General features: G+C 38.6%; 1 protein-coding gene and 1 pseudogene across 1 annotated transcript in view; one reads left to right on the plus strand and one right to left on the minus strand.

The window, feature by feature from the left end:
• FAF1 (Fas associated factor 1) overlaps nucleotides 1–20951 on the minus strand; it is a 522933-nt gene that overhangs the window by 289774 nt on the left and 212208 nt on the right. Inside the window, exons 5-6 of the mRNA XM_030912634.1 lie at nucleotides 12082–12173; nucleotides 6394–6485 (exon numbers count right to left, since the gene is read on the minus strand). Of these exons, the coding sequence (XP_030768494.1) occupies nucleotides 6394–6485; nucleotides 12082–12173 (184 nt within the window). The remainder of the gene's footprint in view (nucleotides 1–6393; nucleotides 6486–12081; nucleotides 12174–20951) is intronic.
• Nucleotides 17663–17753, plus strand: LOC115892517 (annotated as a pseudogene).

Genomic DNA, 20951 nt, shown 5'->3' on the forward strand with positions numbered 1-20951 from the left:
ATGGGGGATTTAGGAGATATCTTTTTATTATTACTTTACTTCTAATTTTATTGCATAATGACAAGAGAATGCAGTCAATATGATAGTGATTCTTTGATACTGGCTTTGTATTCTACTACATGGTCAGTTTTCTAAGTATTCCATGTGTGCTTTATGGTGTTAGTAAAATCTTCTATAGCTGACAAAGATGTATTGCTAAATACATTATTTTCTGAAAGATTTTGTGTTCAACGTGGGGTTGGGCTATATCTCCTTGTAATTCTGTCCAATTTTGCAGACTTGTGCATGTAAGCCCACAATTGTCATATCTTCTTGGCAAATTGTCTTTCAATGCTATTTGCCTTAAATTCAATTTTATGTGATATAAATATTATTACTATAGGACATTCTTACAGTTAATCTTTGACTGGAATCACTTTCTTTTCCTTTATTTTCTCTGTCATTTCTTTAAAAGATGTCTCTTTGGTAAATGATGTATGGCTATTTTTGTAAAGCCTACTTGAGAGTTTCTGTCTTTAATAGGAAAATTTAGTACTTTCTTATTTATGGAGAATTCTGATAAATTTGATTTTTCTTTTTGCCATCATATTTTCTGTTTTCTATTATCCTTGTTTTCCTGTGTTTCTGTTTCAGTTTCAAATTCCTATTTGCTGATGTACTGACTGAGTTCCTCATTCCTTTTCTTTCTTCTAGACGTATGCAGGTTATTTACTTCTTCTTTTTTTTTTTTTTTTTTAGTGTTTATTCCCTTTATTTATAACACTTAGATTTGTGTTTTTAAAATACAGACTAAAGTTAATCAGTATCTCTAGCCTTCTTGAACTGTAGTTCCCAATAACCACTATCTCTGTGTCGTCACCTCACCTCTACCTGTAACTCAATTTCTCTATCTGCAAAACAGGTAATCGTATTTACTTATGATTTACTATGATGACTTAATAAGATAACGTACATAACAGGCTTGCCAAAAAACCTGACTTCATAAATGATAATTACTGTGTCATTGTCACTTATCAAATAGTTTAGCTTCATACTTCCTTAACATCCTTATTCTCATAACTATTACCTATTTTCTATTTTGATGTTATCTATAATTTGGAATTTGTCATCAACCATTACTGTAACAGTACTGAAATCTAGATCCCAGAAATATCCTCCATTTGTCTCCAAACTTCTATTATTACACCTTTCCTACTGTCTCTAAACCTGTTACCTAATGTCATTTCAACACTTACTCCCTGGGGTCCACCCTTATCTCTCTGCTATGAACTGAAGTGTGTCCCCCTACAATTTATAGGTTGACTCTCTAACACCCACTGTGACTGTATTTGGAGATAGGGTCTTCAGGATATAATTCAGGTTAAAGGAGGTCATAAGGGCTGGGTCCTAATCTGATGGGATTGATGTCCTTATAAAAAGATGAAAGGAAACCAGAGTGCTCTCTTCTCTCTCTCTCTGTGCCATATGAGGACACAGCAGGAAGTTGGGTTTGTAAACCAGGAAGAGAGCCTTCAACAGAAACTGACTTTACTGGAACCTTCATCTTGGAGGTTTCCAAACTCAAGAACAAGGAGAAATAAATGCCTGCTGTTTAAGCTACCCAGTCTATGGTACTTCGTTATAGCAGCCCTAGCAAACTAAAACAGTTCCATACCCGCTCTGCTGCCCAGGCTGGAGTGCAGTGGTGTGATCTCAACTCACTGTAACTTCCACCTCCACGGTTCAAGCAATCAAGCAATTCTACCACCTCAGCCTCCCGAGTAGCTGGGGTTACAGGCGTGCACCACCACACCCAGCTAATTTTTGTACTTTTAGTACAGATGGGGCTTCACCATATTGGCCAGCCTTGTTTCAAACTCTTCACCTCAAGCAATCCACCCACCTCAGCCTCTCAAAGTGTTGGGATTACAGGTGTGAGCCACTGCACCCAGTCTTTGGCCACATTTTCTATTTTGGTTTCACTCATTTAAATTTTTCCTACTTGCTGTCTCTTACTCTTTGTGCTTCCAATACTTGTCTACCATCTTCCCTTGACTTCTCCCTCAACTTCTCCTTCCCTTCACCGTCAAGTGTTCTGAAAATAACAGTAATCATATCTTCATTTCTTGTTTATCCATTAAAATCTACTATAATCGGGTTCTCATTCTCACCATTCTACCAAAAATGATTTCAACGAAGTCATTAATTACTTATATTCCCAACCCAATGGCTTTTTTTAATAACCAGCATCTTGGTTAGAATACACTCCAGTATTTTATACTGTTGGACATTTGAAACGAAAAACACAGGTAGTAATACAGAGACATATGACTCTGAATTACAGACAGGACACACACAAATGAAAAACTCCACAGGCAACTGGGACATATGAGTTGCTAAATAGAGATCTGTAAGTTATCTACACATATTTAGAAATTGAAGAGTTGAGAGCAGATATCAGAGAGAAGGTACAAAAGAAAGATTGCTGAGAAGAAAACTCTCCAGAATACCAACATTTAGAGCAGGTGAAGAAATGAAGAGTTTAGGAAGGAAAGTGGGTGAAGCAATCAGAAAGAACACCAGGAATGAGTTGGTATCTAAGAAAATTTTCTATACAGGAATAACTTAAGAAAAGGCCTAATCATCTTAATAAATAGGTTACAGGCTACTTGAGGACACAGTTTGTTTTTATTTAGTAAGTAATCAGTAAGTCTTTGATGGACTGAATCTTTCCTGTAATAATGTGAAACAGTATAATTAATAGTTTGTTTTCTCCTTTCTAATTTTACTGTGATTTATAATATAATTTACAGTTGTATCATAGAGGCCACTGGAGTACTGCTTCACCCTTTCAATTAATTAGTGAAATCTGATTTCTTTTTGAAAAGGGCTTAAAATGCTTTTCAGCTGTTATAAAGATTATGATTAAGAGTTTGCTCTTTAATTCTCAGAAAGCTTGAAATTCTGTTTTCTGAAACACATAATTTACTTTAAAAACATTCAGTTTACAATTATAGGCACTCATATGGTAATTTTGCTGCTCTTGGTTTATACCATTTCTTCCCCTAGAAAGAAATTATATATTAATACAAAGACTAAATTACCAGGCACCCCCTAGTGGCAGTAAAATCAAGTTAAGTTATGAAGTTTTTTTGTTTTGTTTTTTAATAGGACATAGTTTGAGATACAGTTTTCTGCATCTATACTTCTTTAACAAAACTTAAGAGTGGGATGTTTTGTCAGTGAACAATTTAATAACTATTTTATTTTATTTATTTTGAGACAGGGTCTTGCTCTGCTGCCCAGGCTGAAATACAGTGGCATGATCACAGTTCACTGTAACCTCGAACTCTCGGGCTCGAGCAATTCTCCTGCCTCAGCCTCCTGAGTAGCTAGGACTATAGGTGTGTGCCACAACACCCGTCTATTTCATAAAAATTGTTTGTAGCGATATAGTCTCGCTATGTTCTCCAGGCTGGTCTCAAACTCCTACAGTCAAGTGATCCTCCCACCTCAGCGTCCCAAAGTGCTGGGGTTACAGGCATGAGCCACCGTGCCCAGCCAACATTTTATTTTATATCTACATTATGTTAAAGGATTAATAATATACTGTAACTAAGAGTGAATTCACACACTGAAATTTCATGCAAATTCTTAAGAATTATAAGTGAGATAATATATGCAAATGTAAGAACATATACATAAACCTTCCCATTTTACTCTACCAATTACAGAGTTGCTATATTCATTTGCCAATTTCCAAATATAACACTTAGAATCATAATTACCTTTTTTCTCCTTTTTAGATTATAAATTAGGTTACAAATTACAAGTCAGTTTCTAAGAATCCATCAATTATAACAAAATTCTGCAAAAGCAAATCAGTTTAATTCATTATGAAGTCTAGTACAAAGCAAGTTTATCTGTCTACCATTTTTGATAATATGATATGCTATATAACGTACTAGGATATTGTTTGATTCTACTATATAGTTAAGATGTCAAGTGGCCGGGCACAGTGGCTCACGCCTGTAATCCCAGCACTTTGGGAGGCCGAGGCGGGAGGATCACCTGAGGCCAGGGGTTTGAGACCAGCCTGCCCAACATGGTGAAACCCCATCTCTACTAAAAATAGCAAAAATTAGCCAGGCGTACTGGTGGGCGCCTGTCATCCCAGCTACTCAGGAGGCTGAGAAAGGAGAATCGCTTGAACCCAGGAGGCGGAGGTTGCAGTGAGCTCAGTCATGCCATTGTACTTCAGCGCAGGCAACAAGAGTGAAACTCCATCTCCAAAAAAAGAAAAAAAAAGGTCAAAATATTTGTATTTGATGAGTCACAAAATAAAACTCACAACTTAAAAATAATTATTACCATCAGCTTTTAAGGTTCTGCATGGATTTTGTTTTGTTTTTTAAACTGTCTCCCACGAAGTCAGCTTTCAAGATGTATGTTATTTTAAAAATCTCTAGTGTTATAGAAAGATATATTGAATAAACATACTACAAGAAGTAAACTCTGGATTTTGAGTTATATTTTAATCAAAAGTACATTAACATGACTTTTACATTAGCAGGAGTCTCCATTTGTCCCTCCTCCCACTACGTTTTTTGTTTACCTTTGAATTTTTCTCTCTTTCTTATTTTTCCAATACAAGAAAAGAATCATTCTAACTTGGTAAAAATCCACAAAGCCAACTAGAGAAGGATACTTTAATGCTAGATAAAGTACTCATTCTCCAATAAACACTGCATTTCAGCAGCACTGTAGACTCCTGCTTGCCTAGGGAGTGAGTGACTGGCAATCAAACTAAGGTCAACTACATGGCAATGAAGAACATTTCCATTAGCCCAGGAAGACATTTTGATAAATCCATTTAATCATGCTACTGGAAAGCAATAGATTATAAACAATGATATCTCCTGTCTGCTTTTAATTATGTGGATTACATATTTTATGACAGTGATTACACTTTGTTAACTAACCTATAAAATAATGTTCTACCTGACTAGATACAGAACCACACCTATAACTCTTTAACTTAATCTTATCTGAGGTTTACATCAACATTATAATAAACATATGGACTATAAGTTTGTAGTTTGTAATTTTGTAACTGTGTGCAAATTCCACTTCCCATTAACGTATGGTCTAAACATAGAAGATAAAGAGCAATCCAAGAACTCTTCAAATTCTTAACCCAAAACAAACTATTAACAGACCATCAAATACAACTACACAAGATTTAACTTTTCAGTTCAGTGATTTCTACTTCAGTGAAGCCAAATTTAATTTTATTTTTGCTACTATCTACCTAAAAATCAAGATATTTGCTAAGTGGTGGGGGGAAAGCTTGATAATATTCAAAATTTAGGGACACAGGTCTCCCTACCACAAAAAAACACCAAGTTGTTATATTTAAAAGAGAAAAATTTGTATCAACAACAGAAAACCTAAAAATAACTTAAACATAGTTCTGGAATAATACTGTATGAAAAGATTCCTCATAAAAATTATTATCTTATCACTAGCATAATCATCCACTATAGGTCAGTTTGCTTCATTAAACAATTAAAAACATAATGTATAATTAAAAATTAAAATCATGTGATCATTGTATAAATGTATTCAGTTCCACTGTGAAAACTGAAAAAACAATGAGACCCTTTATTCCAAATAGAGAGAAAACCTTAATAAAAAATTTATATCGCCAGTCACAGTGACTCATGCCTGTAATCCCAGCACTTTGGGAGGCCGAGGTGGGCGGATCACCTGAGGTCGGGAGTTCAAGACCAGCCCGACCAACATGGAGAAACCCCATCTCTACCAAAAATACAAAATTAGCCAGGCGTGGTGGCACATGCCTATAATTCCAGCTACTCGGGAGGCTGAGGGAGGAGAATCGCTTGAACCTGGGAGGCAGAGGTTGTGGTGAGCTGAAATCGTACCATTACACCTCAGCCTGGGCAACAAGTGTGAAACTCCGTTTCAAAAAAATATATATATATAAATATATATAGATGTTACTGTTTTTCAAGATTTACTCTGCAGAGCTCAATGAATCTTCCTCAAAGGTAAGTCTTCTTTAGCAATGAGAGAGACTGGAACTCCATTTATACTTTCTCTTCCTTCCAACTTGAATACTTTCCCTTCAGTCAGAGAAGTACCATTTTGACAATTTTTAATAATTATACTGGAGTTCTGCTAAAGATTTTAAAGTGGTATAAGAAGATTATACCATTAAAACAAACTATCCAGACCAAATTGTTTCAAACCTTATATACTTCATAGTAATTGGTAGGGTCAAGTTTCAATAAGACTTGTATTTGATTTAGTTTTGAGGTTCATATACAACTTAAAGCAATTTTAACAACTGAGCTTTTCATTTCAGGTTTCCAGGAAACATAAACAACTTACCCAGAATGACTAGATGATGAAGGTGGTGGCAAATCTGGTGTAAGGACATAAAGACTGTTGTTTTTTGGCAAGTGTAGCGATTTTAGGACCGTCTGAAAAAGAAAAAATAAAGCAAAAATGAATGTTGATTATTCATTACTGATTTTTCCTACAATTCTTGAAAAATTGTAGTTCAATTTTTTCATCTTTTGATAATTTCCTAAATAGGCTAATGCAAAAGAACTAATGAATCCAAGTAATCTTATTGCCTATATATATAATATATACATATATTATATATGGGAAATATGGTTGCATACCTATATACATTGTATGTATACAACATTCACGTTTATGTTAGTTTATTTTATATATGTATATATACATATATGTGTGTATATACATATGTATCTGTGTATGTGTACATATATGTGTGTTTATATATGTATATGTGTGTATATACACTCATATACATATATAAAATAAACTAGCATAAACCTGAATGTTAATATACAAACTCTTCAGCTCATGAAGCAATATAAATAGATAAGAACACAGTTGGGACTCAATTACTTTTTCACTGAAGTAGTAGATCCTTGCAACTAATATATACTTTGTTTCAGGGTCATCACAGCAAAAATTGGTAATATAGGTTTTCAGAGATCATTAGACCTTGAAAAGATCACTGAGAGCACCTCAAGTCAATGATTTTATAGATGGGAAGCTATATAGCCTAAGAGGTTAAGTAACTTGGATGAGGGCTCTAGTGTTACCTAGATATCTTTTACTCCAGATATCTTTTTTGTTAAAGCTCTCTCTCTCTCTCTCTGAAATTAATAAATTACTATTGGACTACATATGACCTACTATCTTGATAAGCATAGAAATTTTCATTCACTAAATTTCTTTGCAGAAAACTCACATATATTTCAAACTACTAACCTGAAGGTAAAAACTTGCTGAAGTACTTCAAACTTTTCTTGACAGCAATACACATTAAGAAATACATTGTACATCTTTACATCATAAGCCAGGAAATGCACTTATTCAACAGATATTTATTGAGCCACCTACTCTGTACCAGGACTACTCTAGCCACTGAGAATACAGCATTGAACAGAATAGCCTAAAATAAAATTCTCTGATCTTAGGGAGCTTACATTTGAGTAGGAATAAATAAAACAAGTAACCCTGTATAGTTGAATGTTGAAAGTGACAATTTTTTGACTAAAAATAAAGCAGGGAAGAGGGGATAAAGAATGTGGGGTTGGGGAGCTTGGCAATTTTGAACAGGGTGATCAAGGTGGGTCTCACTTGGAGAATATGACATTTGAGCAAAAACTTAAAGGTGAAGGAAACAAACTATGAGAATATATAAAGAAATAATATATTCATTCCTGGGGAGGAGCAATCTTACACAAGCATGGAACATAAGGAACTTATTCTTAACCCCTCCATGAGAGGACCCAGCTTATTAAGTGTGCAGTCTTAATCCAAAGGTATTGAGATTTACTCTTGACTCATACTAGTTATCTGTTAAATGAAAAGAAATACATAATTACCCTTATTATATGAAATACACTATGGCGTTTCCTATTGTATTCTATTTCTCTTTTTTCATTTCTTTCTTCTTCCATTTTTTTTTTTTTTTTTGTTTTTGTTTAATGATGCTGACTATAACCCACTCAATTAACTTCTCAATCCACTAATAGTTTATGGTCCATGGTTTGAAAAAAACATTGCATTAGGCAATTACCTGTAACTTTACAATCTACCAGGAGACATGGACATCCTGAAACTTTATGTCAAATATGTGATATCCTTTTGAAATTGATGAGTTATCTCTATAGAGTTAACATGCAAACAAACAACACACACACACAAATTATTTTTCTCTTTTTATCTTTCATTGTTTTACTCTGCGAATTATTGGTAAATGCTTGCCATTTGATCAAGTCATTATTGTTCTTTTCTCATGCCACTGTCCAAAGATTTTCTATTAAATCTTTCCCATCAAACCACATATGGCAAGAGTAAATAAAATGGATACTTTCCTTAAGTCATTTACTCATGCATTCATCCCATAAACATTTATTTCAGGTGTGTTATGCCAGGCATTAAATACACGATGCTGAAAGAAACAGATATGGTCCCTCTATTAATACGGGTGTAATGGAGAATGCTGGGATGGGACCAAATTAGATACAGAAGGCTGTTGGAGAAGGTAACCTTAAGCTGAGACTTGAATTATGAAAAAGAGCCACCCATGTGAAGAACGGGAGGTAAAGAATTCCAGGCAGTTGAATAGCATCTGTCAGACAAAGATGTAAAGAGCTTGAGCCTATTAAAATATTTCAAAAAAGGTTTCTGTGGTTGCAGCATGGAAAGTGAGAGTAAGAAAGGTGTTGTAAAGGTGAGAATGGGGTAATACAATACCTTTTAAACTATTGTGATTAGTCTGAATTTTAGTCAAAATGTAACAAAAAAGCTATGTTTTAATGGGAGAGCGATATAATTCAATTTATGTTTTTAAAAGATCACTCTGACTGTTGTATGGAGAACACACTGGAAGAAACACTGAAAGGAAGCTGAGACAACAACAATGAAGTTACCATATTGCTCCAGACAAGAGATGGTCATGGCCTGAATTAAGCAGTTGCAATTGAAATACTAAAAAGTGGCCATGGTTGAGATACATTTTAGAGATCGAATGTATAGAATTTACCAAAGGATTAGGTGCTGTAAGAAATGAGAAAAGACGGATGGCCAAATTTTTGGATTCAGTGGTGGCTATAATCGTTCTGCCACTTATTGGGGGAAGATTGGTAGAGATATGGCATAGGAGGGAAAATCAAGAGTTCCATTTTAAACATGTTAAGTTTGAAACACCAATAAGATACACAAGTACAAAAGTCAATCACCAATTTGGATATGTGAATTCAAAAAAGTATGAGCTGGAAATATAAATTTGGGGCAATCAGAAAATTAACGGCATGGGAATAGCAGAAATCTCCTAGCGAAGACTACATAGAAATAAGTAACTAAGGCTGGGTGCCACGGCTCATGCCTGTAATCTCAGCACTTTGGGAGGCCAAGGCAGGAGGATTGCATGAGCCCAGGAATTCGAGACAAGTCTGGAAAACATAGCAAGACCCTGTCTCTACAAAAATTAAAAAAAAAAAAAAAAAATTAGCCAGGCGTGGTAGTGCACATCTATAGTCCTAGCTACTTAGAAGGCTGAGGTACAAGGATCAGTTGAGTCTAGGAGGTCAAGGCAGCAATGAGCCATGATTGTACCACTGCACTCCAACCTAAGCAACAGGGTGAGAACCCATTTCATAAAAAGAAGAAAGAAGTAAATTAAAGTATTTGTAACCAAGACTGTGTTCAAATTTTGGGGGGATTGGGGGTAGGGGAGACAGACTCTTGCTCTGTCGCCCATGATGGAGTATAGTGGCACAATCTTGGCTTACTACAACCTCTACCTCCCAGGTTCAAGCAATTCTTGTGCCTCAGCCTCCCGAGCAGCTGGGACTACAGGTGTGCACCACCACACCCAGCTAATTTTTACATTTTTAATAGAGACAGGGTTTTGTCATGTTGTCCAGGCTGGTCTCAGACTCCTGGCCTCAAGTGATCTGTCTGACTCAGCCTCCCAAAGTGTTGGGATTACAGGTGTGAGCCACTGCACCCAGCTGACTGATTCATATCCACAGGTTTCTCAATGAATGAATGAATAAATAATATAATTATGAAAATGAATTCATTTTGGTGTTTTCTTTCTGTCAAGGTTGCTGATTTACTCAGTCAGCACTTTCAAAAAGTTTTAATCCATGTATCAATTCAAATGGCCATACAACAGCAGGGGATATCAAACTATGGCCTGTGGGTCAAACCCAGCCTGCTGCCTGTTTTTGTATGGCCTGTGAGTTAAGAATGGTTTTCACTTTTTTTAAGAGTTGGAAAATAAATCAAAAGAATATTTTATGGCATGTGAAATTACATAAAATTCAAATTTCTGCATCCATAAACATAATGAAACACAGTTATGCTCGATGTTTCACATATTGTCTATGGCTGCTTTCCCACTAAGAGAGCAGTGATTAAGTAGCTGCATGGCACACAAAGCCTAAAATATTTACTACCTGACTTTGTACAAAAAAAGTTTGCTGACACCTAATACAGCACTTCTAAACTTATCCCTATCTTCCCAACCCAAAATTCTTGTAAATATCTCACTGAAATACTCAGAACATCTCCAAATTTCAAATGAACTCACATAAAAGTACTTATAGGCACAATCACTACAAGAAGCCATTCACGAAGAAGAACTGAACCAAAAGTTGAAGTTTTTTTATTTTTATTTATCTTTTTTTTGAGACAGGGTCTCGCTCTGTCGCCCAGGCTGGAGTGCAGTGGCACGATCTTGGCTCACGGCAGCCTCCACCTCCCAGGTTCAAGCAATTCTCCCACCTCAGTCTCCTGAGTAGCTTGGATTACAGGGGTGCGCAACCACGCCCAGATAACTTTTGCAATTTTAGTAGAGATGGGGTTTTACCATGTTGGCCAGGATGGTCTCGAACTCCTGACCTCAGGTGATTCACTTGCCTCGGCCTCCCAAAGTGATAGGATTATAGGCGTGAGCCACTGCACCCGGCCAAAAGTTGAAGATTCTAAGATTATGCCTGGCCATTAAAATGACCCAGTAACAAATGTGAAAACATTCAATAATTATTTCCACCTCAAACATCTAAAACTTTAGAGCTAACTCATTTTTTTTCCCTCTTTCTCCACTCTCTCTGGAAGAAAAAAAAAGTGTGTAAGGCCAGGCGCGGTGGCTCACACCTATAATCCCAGCATTTTGGAAGGTCAAGGCAGGCAGATCACGAGGTCAGGAGGGAGTTCAAGACCAGCCTGGCCAACATGGTGAAACCCCATGCCTACTAAAAATGCAAAAATCAGCTGGGTATGGTGGCATGTGCCTGCAGTCCCAGTTACTCGGGAGGCTGAAGCAGAAGAATCGCTTGAATCCCGGAGGCAGAGGTTGCAACGAGGAAAGATCGTGCCACTACACTCCAACATGGGCAACAAAGCAAGACTCTGTCTCAAAAAAAAAGTGTAAAAAATTTTATATCTGAGGTTGCTACTGGGACCCTGAGAATAGCAACTATTTCCTTAAAATTGCAACACTCTCTGCAAATTCTTAAAATATAATTCATCCCATGCACCTGCCACTATCCAAGTCAACAAGGAAAACAACATTCTTATCATTTAAATTCTCAGTTTAAAAAATTTCCTATTATCTTTGTTCCACAATCAATACTTGATATAAATGTATACACTGCGTGTGACTTCTTTCAGACCAATATGTAATTGCTCAGAAAATTATTATTCCAGGGCATTCTCTGATACTCTAGGAGGTTTGAAAAAAAGGTAAAGGCTCCCAAAAAAAGGGCCAAACTCTTTTAAAAGTTAGAAATAGGAAAAACATACCATATACTGTTTTCATTTACAAATCTACTCATTTACAATTGTTATTGGTTTATCATGAAATATTTTAGCTTAGAAAACACTACTTGCTGATTCCTTAAACTAAATTACTATTGCCAAATCTACTTCTGCCATACGTAACAACATTAATAAAAACCAATTTTTACATATCATTTAATCAGTGGCATAACTTAATTTCCATGCAATTAAAAAACTCACACTGTCTTCCACATCTCCCGTCTTCCAGCCTTTTAACAGCATTTTGGACACAGGTATCTGAAGTTCATTTTCTAGAATCTGTTTAATCTCTCCTGTATAAATAACAAGAGATCAAATATTACTAACGAAATAACACAGTTATCATTTGTCCATATCCAGAGCTAACACTAATATGTGGCATACAGTGTATAGTCAATCACATTTGTCTGATGAATATTTCTGTATCTATAAAATGGGAAATAATATTATTTATCTTATCTTGTCCTAGGATCTGAGGATGACAAAAGATAGCATACATTAATGAAACTAAAAAATAAAGCTAGGCTGGGTGTGGTTGCTCATGCCTGTAATCCCAGCACTTTGAGAGGCCAAGGTGGGCAGATCACCTGAGGTCGAGAGTTCAAGACCAGTCTGACCAACATGGTGAAACTCTGTTGAAACCCTGTCTCTACTAAAAATATAAAAAAATTAGCCAAGTGTGGTGGTGCACACCTGTAATCCCAGCTACTCAGGGATTAGAGGCTGAGGCAGGAGAATCACTTGAACCCAGGAGGCAGAGGTTGCAGTGAGCTGAGATCGTTCCACTGCACTCCAGCCTGGGTGACAAGAGAAAAGCCCCACCGCAAAAAATAACAATAAAATAAAATAATAAAGCTAATATATAGATAATATATAGATAATAATATATAGGAGACAATTTAAATTGTGTTAAAGAGAAAAGCAACAAGAATTTCAGAAAAGAAAAAAAATGTTGATATGGTTTGAATTTGTGGCCCTGCTCAAATCTCATGTCAAATTGTAATTCCCAGTGTTGGAGGTGAGGCCTGATGGGAGGTGACTGCATCATGGGGGTTGATTTCCCTCTTTGATGCTGTTCTTGTGGGAGGGTTCTCGTGAGATCTGGTTGTTTAAAAGTGTGTGCTACCTTTCCTCTCTCTCTCTTCCTCCTGCTCTGGCCTGCTCCCACTTTGCCTTCTGCCATGAGTAAAAGCTCCCTGGGCCTCCTCAGAAGCATATGCTGCCATGCTTCCTATAAAGCCTATGGAACAGTGAGCCAATTAAACCTTTTTCTTTACAAATTATCCAGTCTCGGGTATTTTTTATAGCAGTGTGAAAACAAACTAACAGAATTGCTACTGAAAAGTAGGGCATTGCTATAAAGATATCTGAAAATGTGGAAGCGTCTCTGGAACTGGGTAATGGGCAGAGGCTGGAAGGGTGTGGAGAGCTCAGAAGACAAGAAGATGAGGGAAAATTAGGAACTTCCTAGAGACTTATCAAATTGTTGTCAACAAAATGCTGACAGTGATATGGACAACGAAGTCCAGGCTGAGGAGATCTCAGATGGAAATAAGGAACTTATTGGGAACTGGAGCAAACATCACTTTTGTTATGTGTTAGCAAAGAAACTGGTGGCATTGTGCCCCTGCCTAGAGATCTGTGGGACTTTGAAGTTGAGAATGATGACTTAGGATCTAGAGGAAGAAATGTCTAAGGAACAAAGCATTCAAGATGTTGCCTGGCTGCTTCTAGTATCCTATGCTCATATGTGTGAGCAAAGAAATGACCTGAAACAAACACACATATATATTTTTTTAATTTAATTTTTATTTTTTTGAGATGGAGTTTCATTGTTGTTGCCCAGGCTGAAGTGCAACGGCATGATCTCAGCTCACCACAACCTCTGCCTCCTGGGTTCAAGCGATTCTCCTGCCTCAGTCTCCTGAGTAGTTGGGATTACAGGCATGCACCACAACACCTCGCTAGTTTTGTATTTTTAGTAGAGATGGGGTTTCTCATGTTGGTCAGGCTGGTCTCAAACTCCCAACCTCAGGTCATCCACCTGCCTTGGCCTCCCAAAGTGCTGGGATTACAGGCATGAGCCACCGAGCCCGGCCAATGAATTTATATTTAAAAGGGAGGCAGAGTGTAAAAGTCTGAAAAATTTGTAGCCCAGTTATGTGGTAGAAAAGAAAAGCCCATTTTCAGGGGAGAAATTCAAGCAGGCTGTAGAAATTTGCATAAGTAAAGAGCAGTCAAGTGCTGATAGCTAAAACAATGAAGAAAAGGCCTCAAAGGCATTTCAGAGACCTTCACGGCAGCCCCTGCCATCACAGGCCCAGAGGCCTATGAGGTGGGTGAAAACCAGGGCCTCACCACCCTGTGCAGCCTCAGGACACTGCTTCTGCATCCTAGCTGCTCTATCTCCAGCCGTGGCTCAAAGGAACCTGGGTACTGTTTGGGCCGCTGCTTCCATGTGGTGTTAAGCCTACAGGTGCACAGAATGCAAGAGTTGAGGCATGGGGGCCTCCGCATAGATTTCAGATGCTATATGGAAAAGCCTGGATGTCCAGGGAGAAGCCTGCTGCAGGGGCAGAGCCCTCATGGAGAACCTCTACTAGGACAGTGCAGAGAAGAAATGTGAGGTTGGACCCCCCACACACACACAGAGTCTCCGTTTGGGGCACCCCTTGGTGGAGCTGTGAGAAGAGGGCCACCATCATCCAGACCCTGGAATGACAGATCCACTAAATACCTTGCACCTAGACAAGCTGCAGGCACTCAACACCAGCCCTTGAGAGCAGCCATGGAAGCTGAACCCTTCCAAGCCACAGGGGTGTAGCTGCCCAAGGCCTTGGGAGCCCAACCCTTGCATCACTGTACCCTGGATATGAGACATGGAGTCAAAGGAGATTTGGAACATTAAGATTTAATGACTGCCCTGCTGGGTTTCGAACTTGCACAAGGCCTATAGCCCCATTCTTTTGGCCATTTTCTCCCTTTTGGAATAGGAGTATTTACCCAATGCCTATACCCCCATTGTATCTTGGGAGTAACTAACCTGCTTTTGATTTTACAGGCTCACAGGTGAAAGGGACCAGCCTTGTCCCAGATGAGACTTTGGACTTTTGAGCTAATGCCAGAATGAGTTAAGACTTTGGAGGACTGTTGAGAAGGGATGATTGCATTTTGCAACGTGAGAAGAATATGAGATTTAGGAGGGGCAACAGGTGAAATAATATGGTTTGGATTTGCATCCCCACCCAAATCTCATGTTAAATTATAAACCCAAGTGTTAGCAGTGGAGTCTGGTAGGAGGTGACTGAATCGTGTGACAGATTTCCTCCTCTGGTGCTGTTCTTGTGATACAGTTCTCATGAGATCTGGGTGTTTAAAAGTGTGTGCCACCTCCCCTCTCTCTCTCTTCCTCTTGCTCTGGCAATGTGAAGATTCCTGCTCCTGCTTTGCCTTCCGCCATGAGTAAAAGCTCCCTGAAGCCTCCCCAGAAGTAGATGTTGCCATGCTTCCTGTACAGCCTGCAGAAATGTGAACCAATTAAACCTTTCTTCTTTATAAGTTACCCAGTCTCCAGTATTTTCTTATAGCATTGCCAGAACGGACTAATACAAATGTGTTGTATCAAATAGCCAGAGAAGGCTTTGTGAGAGAAATGAGACTTAAATCAAACTTGAAGTACAGTTGGTCTGTGAAGGACAGACAAACCAAAATAAGGAAGGATACTCTATATACAGTAAAGAAAAATGCCGGGCATGGTGGCTCACGCCTATAATCTCAACACTTTGGGAGGCCAAGGCAGACGGATCACCTGAGGTCAGGAGTTCGAGACCAGCCTGCCCAACATGGCAAAACCCCGTCTCTACTAAAAATACAAAAAATTAGCCGGGCGTGGTGGTGCATGCCTGTAATCCCAGCTACTCAGGAGGCTGAGGCGGGAGAATCGCTTGAACCCGGGAGGCAGAGGCTGCAGTGAGCCGAGATGGTGCCATTGCACCTAGACGATAAGAGTGAAACTCTGCTTCAAAAAAAAAGAAAAATGACTGAAAGGTAAAAAAGCAAAACTAGGATGTTAATGAGAAACAGTGAGAAATCACAATTTTCCCTGTGCCCCACAATTATTTTTCAGGAATCAAATCTACTTATAAATTAATCACCTGATTTCTGGTACTACCCTATTTTAAAGATCAATGAATTGGAATGTACTTATCTTTCATATATCTGCTTATGTTAGGTTGCTGCTAGTCTATAGTTTCAGATTAAAATATAATTCAATTCCATTTATAGTAAGTACATGAATACCAAAAAGACTGATTATATTACATATGAAAAGAGGGAAAATAATTCCATGCTGATGAAGAAGAAGAGTGGGGGGAGAACTTATGATACACAAGTTCTATGGGAACACAACTACCGAAGTAAGCAATGCTACAATACAATTATTCATGGTCTCAATGACACTTTTTAACTTTCCTTAAAAAGATCCCTATCTGAGCACTATGGAGAGTGATTATCATAAAAACAATTCTGGTTCAACACTGTGGTTGTAGAAGCAAAAACTTTAACCATTCTCAGCCTTCAAAAATGTCACTGCTGACAAAGAATCATTCTGTTTATGGAAAAAGTAGAAAAATAAGTCACAGTTTTTATACCAAACACATATAAACATTGCCTTTTTGCTTGTGGCTGAGGTTGATATTTCTAGAGCTGTACCTGTCTGGAACTGAGCTTATGCATTTGCAAGTCTGTCCAGTGCTCAGAAACCAATCTCCAAGACCTGACACTACCTTCTTAAACTCTTGAAAACACTCTGAGCCTTCATGCCTTAAAAGAAGCTTCTTAAAGGAAAAACAAGAAGAGATTTTAACTTAAAGTCCCAGTTACTCTTGCAGAAAGCCTGGGTAACACATAAGACAAACAGCCTTTTGTTCCACAGAAAGAAAGGAATAGAAAACAAAGCTGGAATCATGACAGCAACCTGATTTCCTCATATTTTAAAAATTATTCTCTATTGCAAGGTGGCTCATGCCTATAATCCCAGCACTTTTGGAGGCCAAGATAGAAGGACAGCTTGAGCTCAGAAGTTTGAGACCAACTTGAGCAACATAGCAAGACACCACCTCTACAAAAAATTTTTAGTAGTTAGCTAGGCATGGTGGTACATGCCTGTAGTCACAGCTGTTCAGGAGGCTGAGGCAGGAGAACTGCTTGAGACTAGGAGATGGAGGCTGCAGTGAGCCATGATCATTGCCACTGCACATCCTTGATGACAGAGTGGGAACCTGTCTCCAAAAAAAAAAAGATTCTCGGCCTCAATCTCTTCTTCTCTAAAGTGGAAATAACTGTAGAACCAATACTTCATTGGGTTGCTGTATGAAGTGATATAATTCATGAAAAATGTTTTACAGAGTGCCTAATACTTTCTAAGGAACTAAAAAAATGTTATTTTGAGTTGTATTATTATTATTACAATTAATGAGGTAACATACACATAAGTGCCTAGCATAGTACCTGGGCAGTATAGGTTCTCAAAATACAGTAGTTATTGTTTTTAGGATATCCAAAATAATTCAGGGGAACAAAGTATTAGAATGTAGCAAGTTTCAGAACCAGAATTCGTATTTGTGTCTGCCTAACTCCAAAGATCTTACCACAAGATGGCACTGCCACTGCAGTATCCCACCCTGGGCCACGTTCCTTGAAAAATTGTGAAAACCGGCAGATGTCATCAATAACAAATCACTGAATCCAATAGCATACTTTTGTATTTAAAAAATTAACTTCAGTGCTTGCTTGGGCAGCATATATACTAAAATTGGAACAATACAGAGAAGATTAGCATGAAAAATAAGAATTTAAAACATTAACTTAATTATGATTTATATACAATAAAATTCACTCGTGAGTTTTGACAAATATATACAGTGTTATAACCACCATACAATCAAGACAAAGAACATTTCCCACAGCACAAAAAGTTTTCTCATACATTCTTAGATCAAAAGCCTACCCCTACCCCACTGATCCTCCTTCTCACCCTAAAGATTAGTTTTGTCTGGGTTCCTTTGTCTGGAGTAATGTTTTTGAGATTTATCCTTTTTCTTTCCTTTCTTTTTTTTTTTTTTTTTTGTTTTCTCTCTTTTGAAACAGTATCTCTCTGTTGCCCAGCCTGGAGTGCAGTGGCGCAATCTCAGCCCACTGCAACCTCCACCTCCTGGGTTCAAGTGATTCTCCTGCCTCTGCCTCCCAAGTAGCTGGGCTACAGGTACATCCCACCACACCCAGCTAATTTTTGTATTTTTAGTAGAGATGGGGGTTAACCACGCAGGCTAGGCTGGTCTCAAACTCCTGACCTCAAGTGATCTGCCCACCTTGGCCTCTCAAAATGCTAGGATTACAGGCGTGACCCACCACACCTGGCCAGATTTATCCATGTTTGTATGTGTACAAACAAATAGCTCTGTTTTGTTGCTGAGTACTATTCTGTTATATGCTGTGATAGGATGTTTCTGAAATGGTGTCTAATGATCCCTACCTCCTGGTATTAATGCCCTTCATTATCCCCTCCCTTGAGTGTAGGCTGATACCTAGATATTTGCCTCTAAAGAATAAAATACAGTAAAGGCTATGGGATGTCACTTATGAGTTAGGTTACATAAGACTGAGACTTCCATCTTGCTCTGAGGCCCCCAATTCAACAGCTCATATAAAAGAAATCCTGCCAGCAACCACCAGTGATCTCAAAGGTAGATCCTTTGTTAGTCAAGCCTTGAGATGACATAATGATTTCAATACACAAAATACCATGTGTGCCCCTTTCCTGACCTATACGAACTGTCAGATAACAAAGGTTGTTTTTTGTTTTGTTTTCTGAGACGGATTCTCACACTGTCGCGCCGGCTGGAGTGCAGTGGTGCGATCTTGGCTCACTGCAACCTCTGCCTCCCAGGTTCAAGCAATTCTCCTGCCTCAGCCTCCCCAGTACTTGGGATTACAGGCGCCCCCAACCACACTCGGCTAATTTTTGGTATTTTTAGTAGAGATGGGGTTTCACCATGTTGGCCAGGATGGACTCGAACTCCTGGCCATATGATCTGCCTGCTGCGGCCTCCCAAAGTGCTGGGATTACAGGTGTAAGCCACCGTGCCAGGAGGTTTTTTTTTTTTTTTTCTTTTTTTTCTCCCCCAAGACGGAGTCTTGCTCTATCGCCCAGGCTGGAGTGCAGTGGCCGGATCTCAGCTCACCGCAAGCTCTGCCTCCCAGGTTCACGCAATTCTCCTGCCTCAGCCTCCCGAGTAGCTGGGACTACAGGCGCCCACCACCTCACCCGGCTAGTTTTTTGTATTTTTTAGTAGAGACGGGGTTTCACCGTGTTAGCCAGGATGGTCTCGATCTCCTGACCTCGTGATCCACCCGTCTCGGCCTCCCAAAGTGCTGGGATTACAGGCTTGAGCCACCGCGCCCAGCCGGTTTTTTTTTTAAGACACTAAATTTTGGGCAATTTATTGCACAGCAACAAATAACTAATACATATGAATATAGCACACTTTGTTCATCCATTCACCAGCTGATAAACACATGGGATATTTCTGTTTTTCCCTATTATAAATAAAGCTCCTATGAACTTTATTCTGTGAACTTTTTGTGAACATATGTTTATTTCTCAAGTATATAACCATAAAAACTGCCAAAGTGTTTTTCCAAGATGATTGTTCCAACTTGCATCCCACCAATGTTCCAGTGTATCACTGATGACAACTGAAATTTTAAGTCTTTTTAATTTCAGCCATTCTAACAGATATAAAGTGGTTTCTCATTGTGGTTTCAGTTTAAATTCCCTAATGATTAATAGTAACTAATGTCGTTGAGCATCTTTTCATGTGCTTATTGACTATTTGCATATCTTCTATGAAATGCTGAATAGTAGAGTAGGCTGGGTGCAGTGGCTCACGTCTGTAATTCCAGCACTTTGGGAGGCCGAGGTGGGTGGATCACGAGGTCAAGACCAGCCTGGCCAACGTGGTGAAACCGTTTCTACTAAAACTACAAAAATGTGCTGGGCATGGTGGCACGCACCTGTAGTCCCAGCTACATAGGAGGCTGAGGCGGGAGAATCGCTTGAACCCGGGAGGCAGAGGTGGCAGTGAGCCAAGATCGTGCCACTGCACTCCAGCCTGGGCCACAGAGTGAGACTCCATCTCAAAAAAAAAAAAAAAAGAAAAGAAAAGAAAAGAAAAGAAAGAAACAGAAATGCTGAACAGTGTTGAGTGGCCCTAGCACTGCTCTTGATTGTAGGAGGGAAATACTTAGTATTTAGTATTTCATTATCAACTATTGTAGGTTCTTCAGCAATGTCCTCTATCAAGTTCACAAAGTTCCCTTATATTTCTACTTTGCTCCAAGTTTAGTTCTTTCTTTTTTAACAAGAAATGGGTGTTGAATATTGTCAAATGCTTTTTCTCATTTACTATACTAATATGGGGAAGTACACTGATGGATTATAAGCTGTTAAACAAGCCCACATGGCCTACTTGGCTATGATGTATATTATTAACATATTTATATATTTTATTATATTCTATTGAATTCAGCTTGCAACTACTTTGTAAAGGATTTCTCCCTCCATAGTTATAAGAAATATCTTCCTGTAAAAATCTCTGTCTGATTTTGGTATTGGGTAATGCTAGCCTCATAAAATAAATGAGGCAATGTTTCATCTCTTTTTTGCAAAGGACAGGTAATAGTTCTTCCTTAAACATTAGATAGAATTCACCAGTAAAGCCATCTAGAGTTTCAGAATTTCTTTGTGGGAAGGTTTTGTCTTTGTTTTTGTTTTTTGAGACAGTCTCACTCTGTTGCTCTGGCTGGAGTGCAGTGGCACGATCTTGGCTCAGCACAACCTCTGCCCCCCAGGTTCAAGCGATTCTCCTGCCTCAGCCTCCTGAGTAGCTGGGACTACAGGCGCGTGCCACCACGCCCGGCTAACTTTTGTATTTTTAGTAGAGACGGAGTCTCGTCCTGTTGGCCAGGCTGGTCTCAAACACTGACCTCAGGTGATCTGCTCGCCTTGGCCT

This window comes from Rhinopithecus roxellana, chromosome 12, assembly GCF_007565055.1.
Source record: "Rhinopithecus roxellana isolate Shanxi Qingling chromosome 12, ASM756505v1, whole genome shotgun sequence".
Taxonomy (NCBI): Eukaryota; Metazoa; Chordata; class Mammalia; order Primates; family Cercopithecidae; genus Rhinopithecus; species Rhinopithecus roxellana.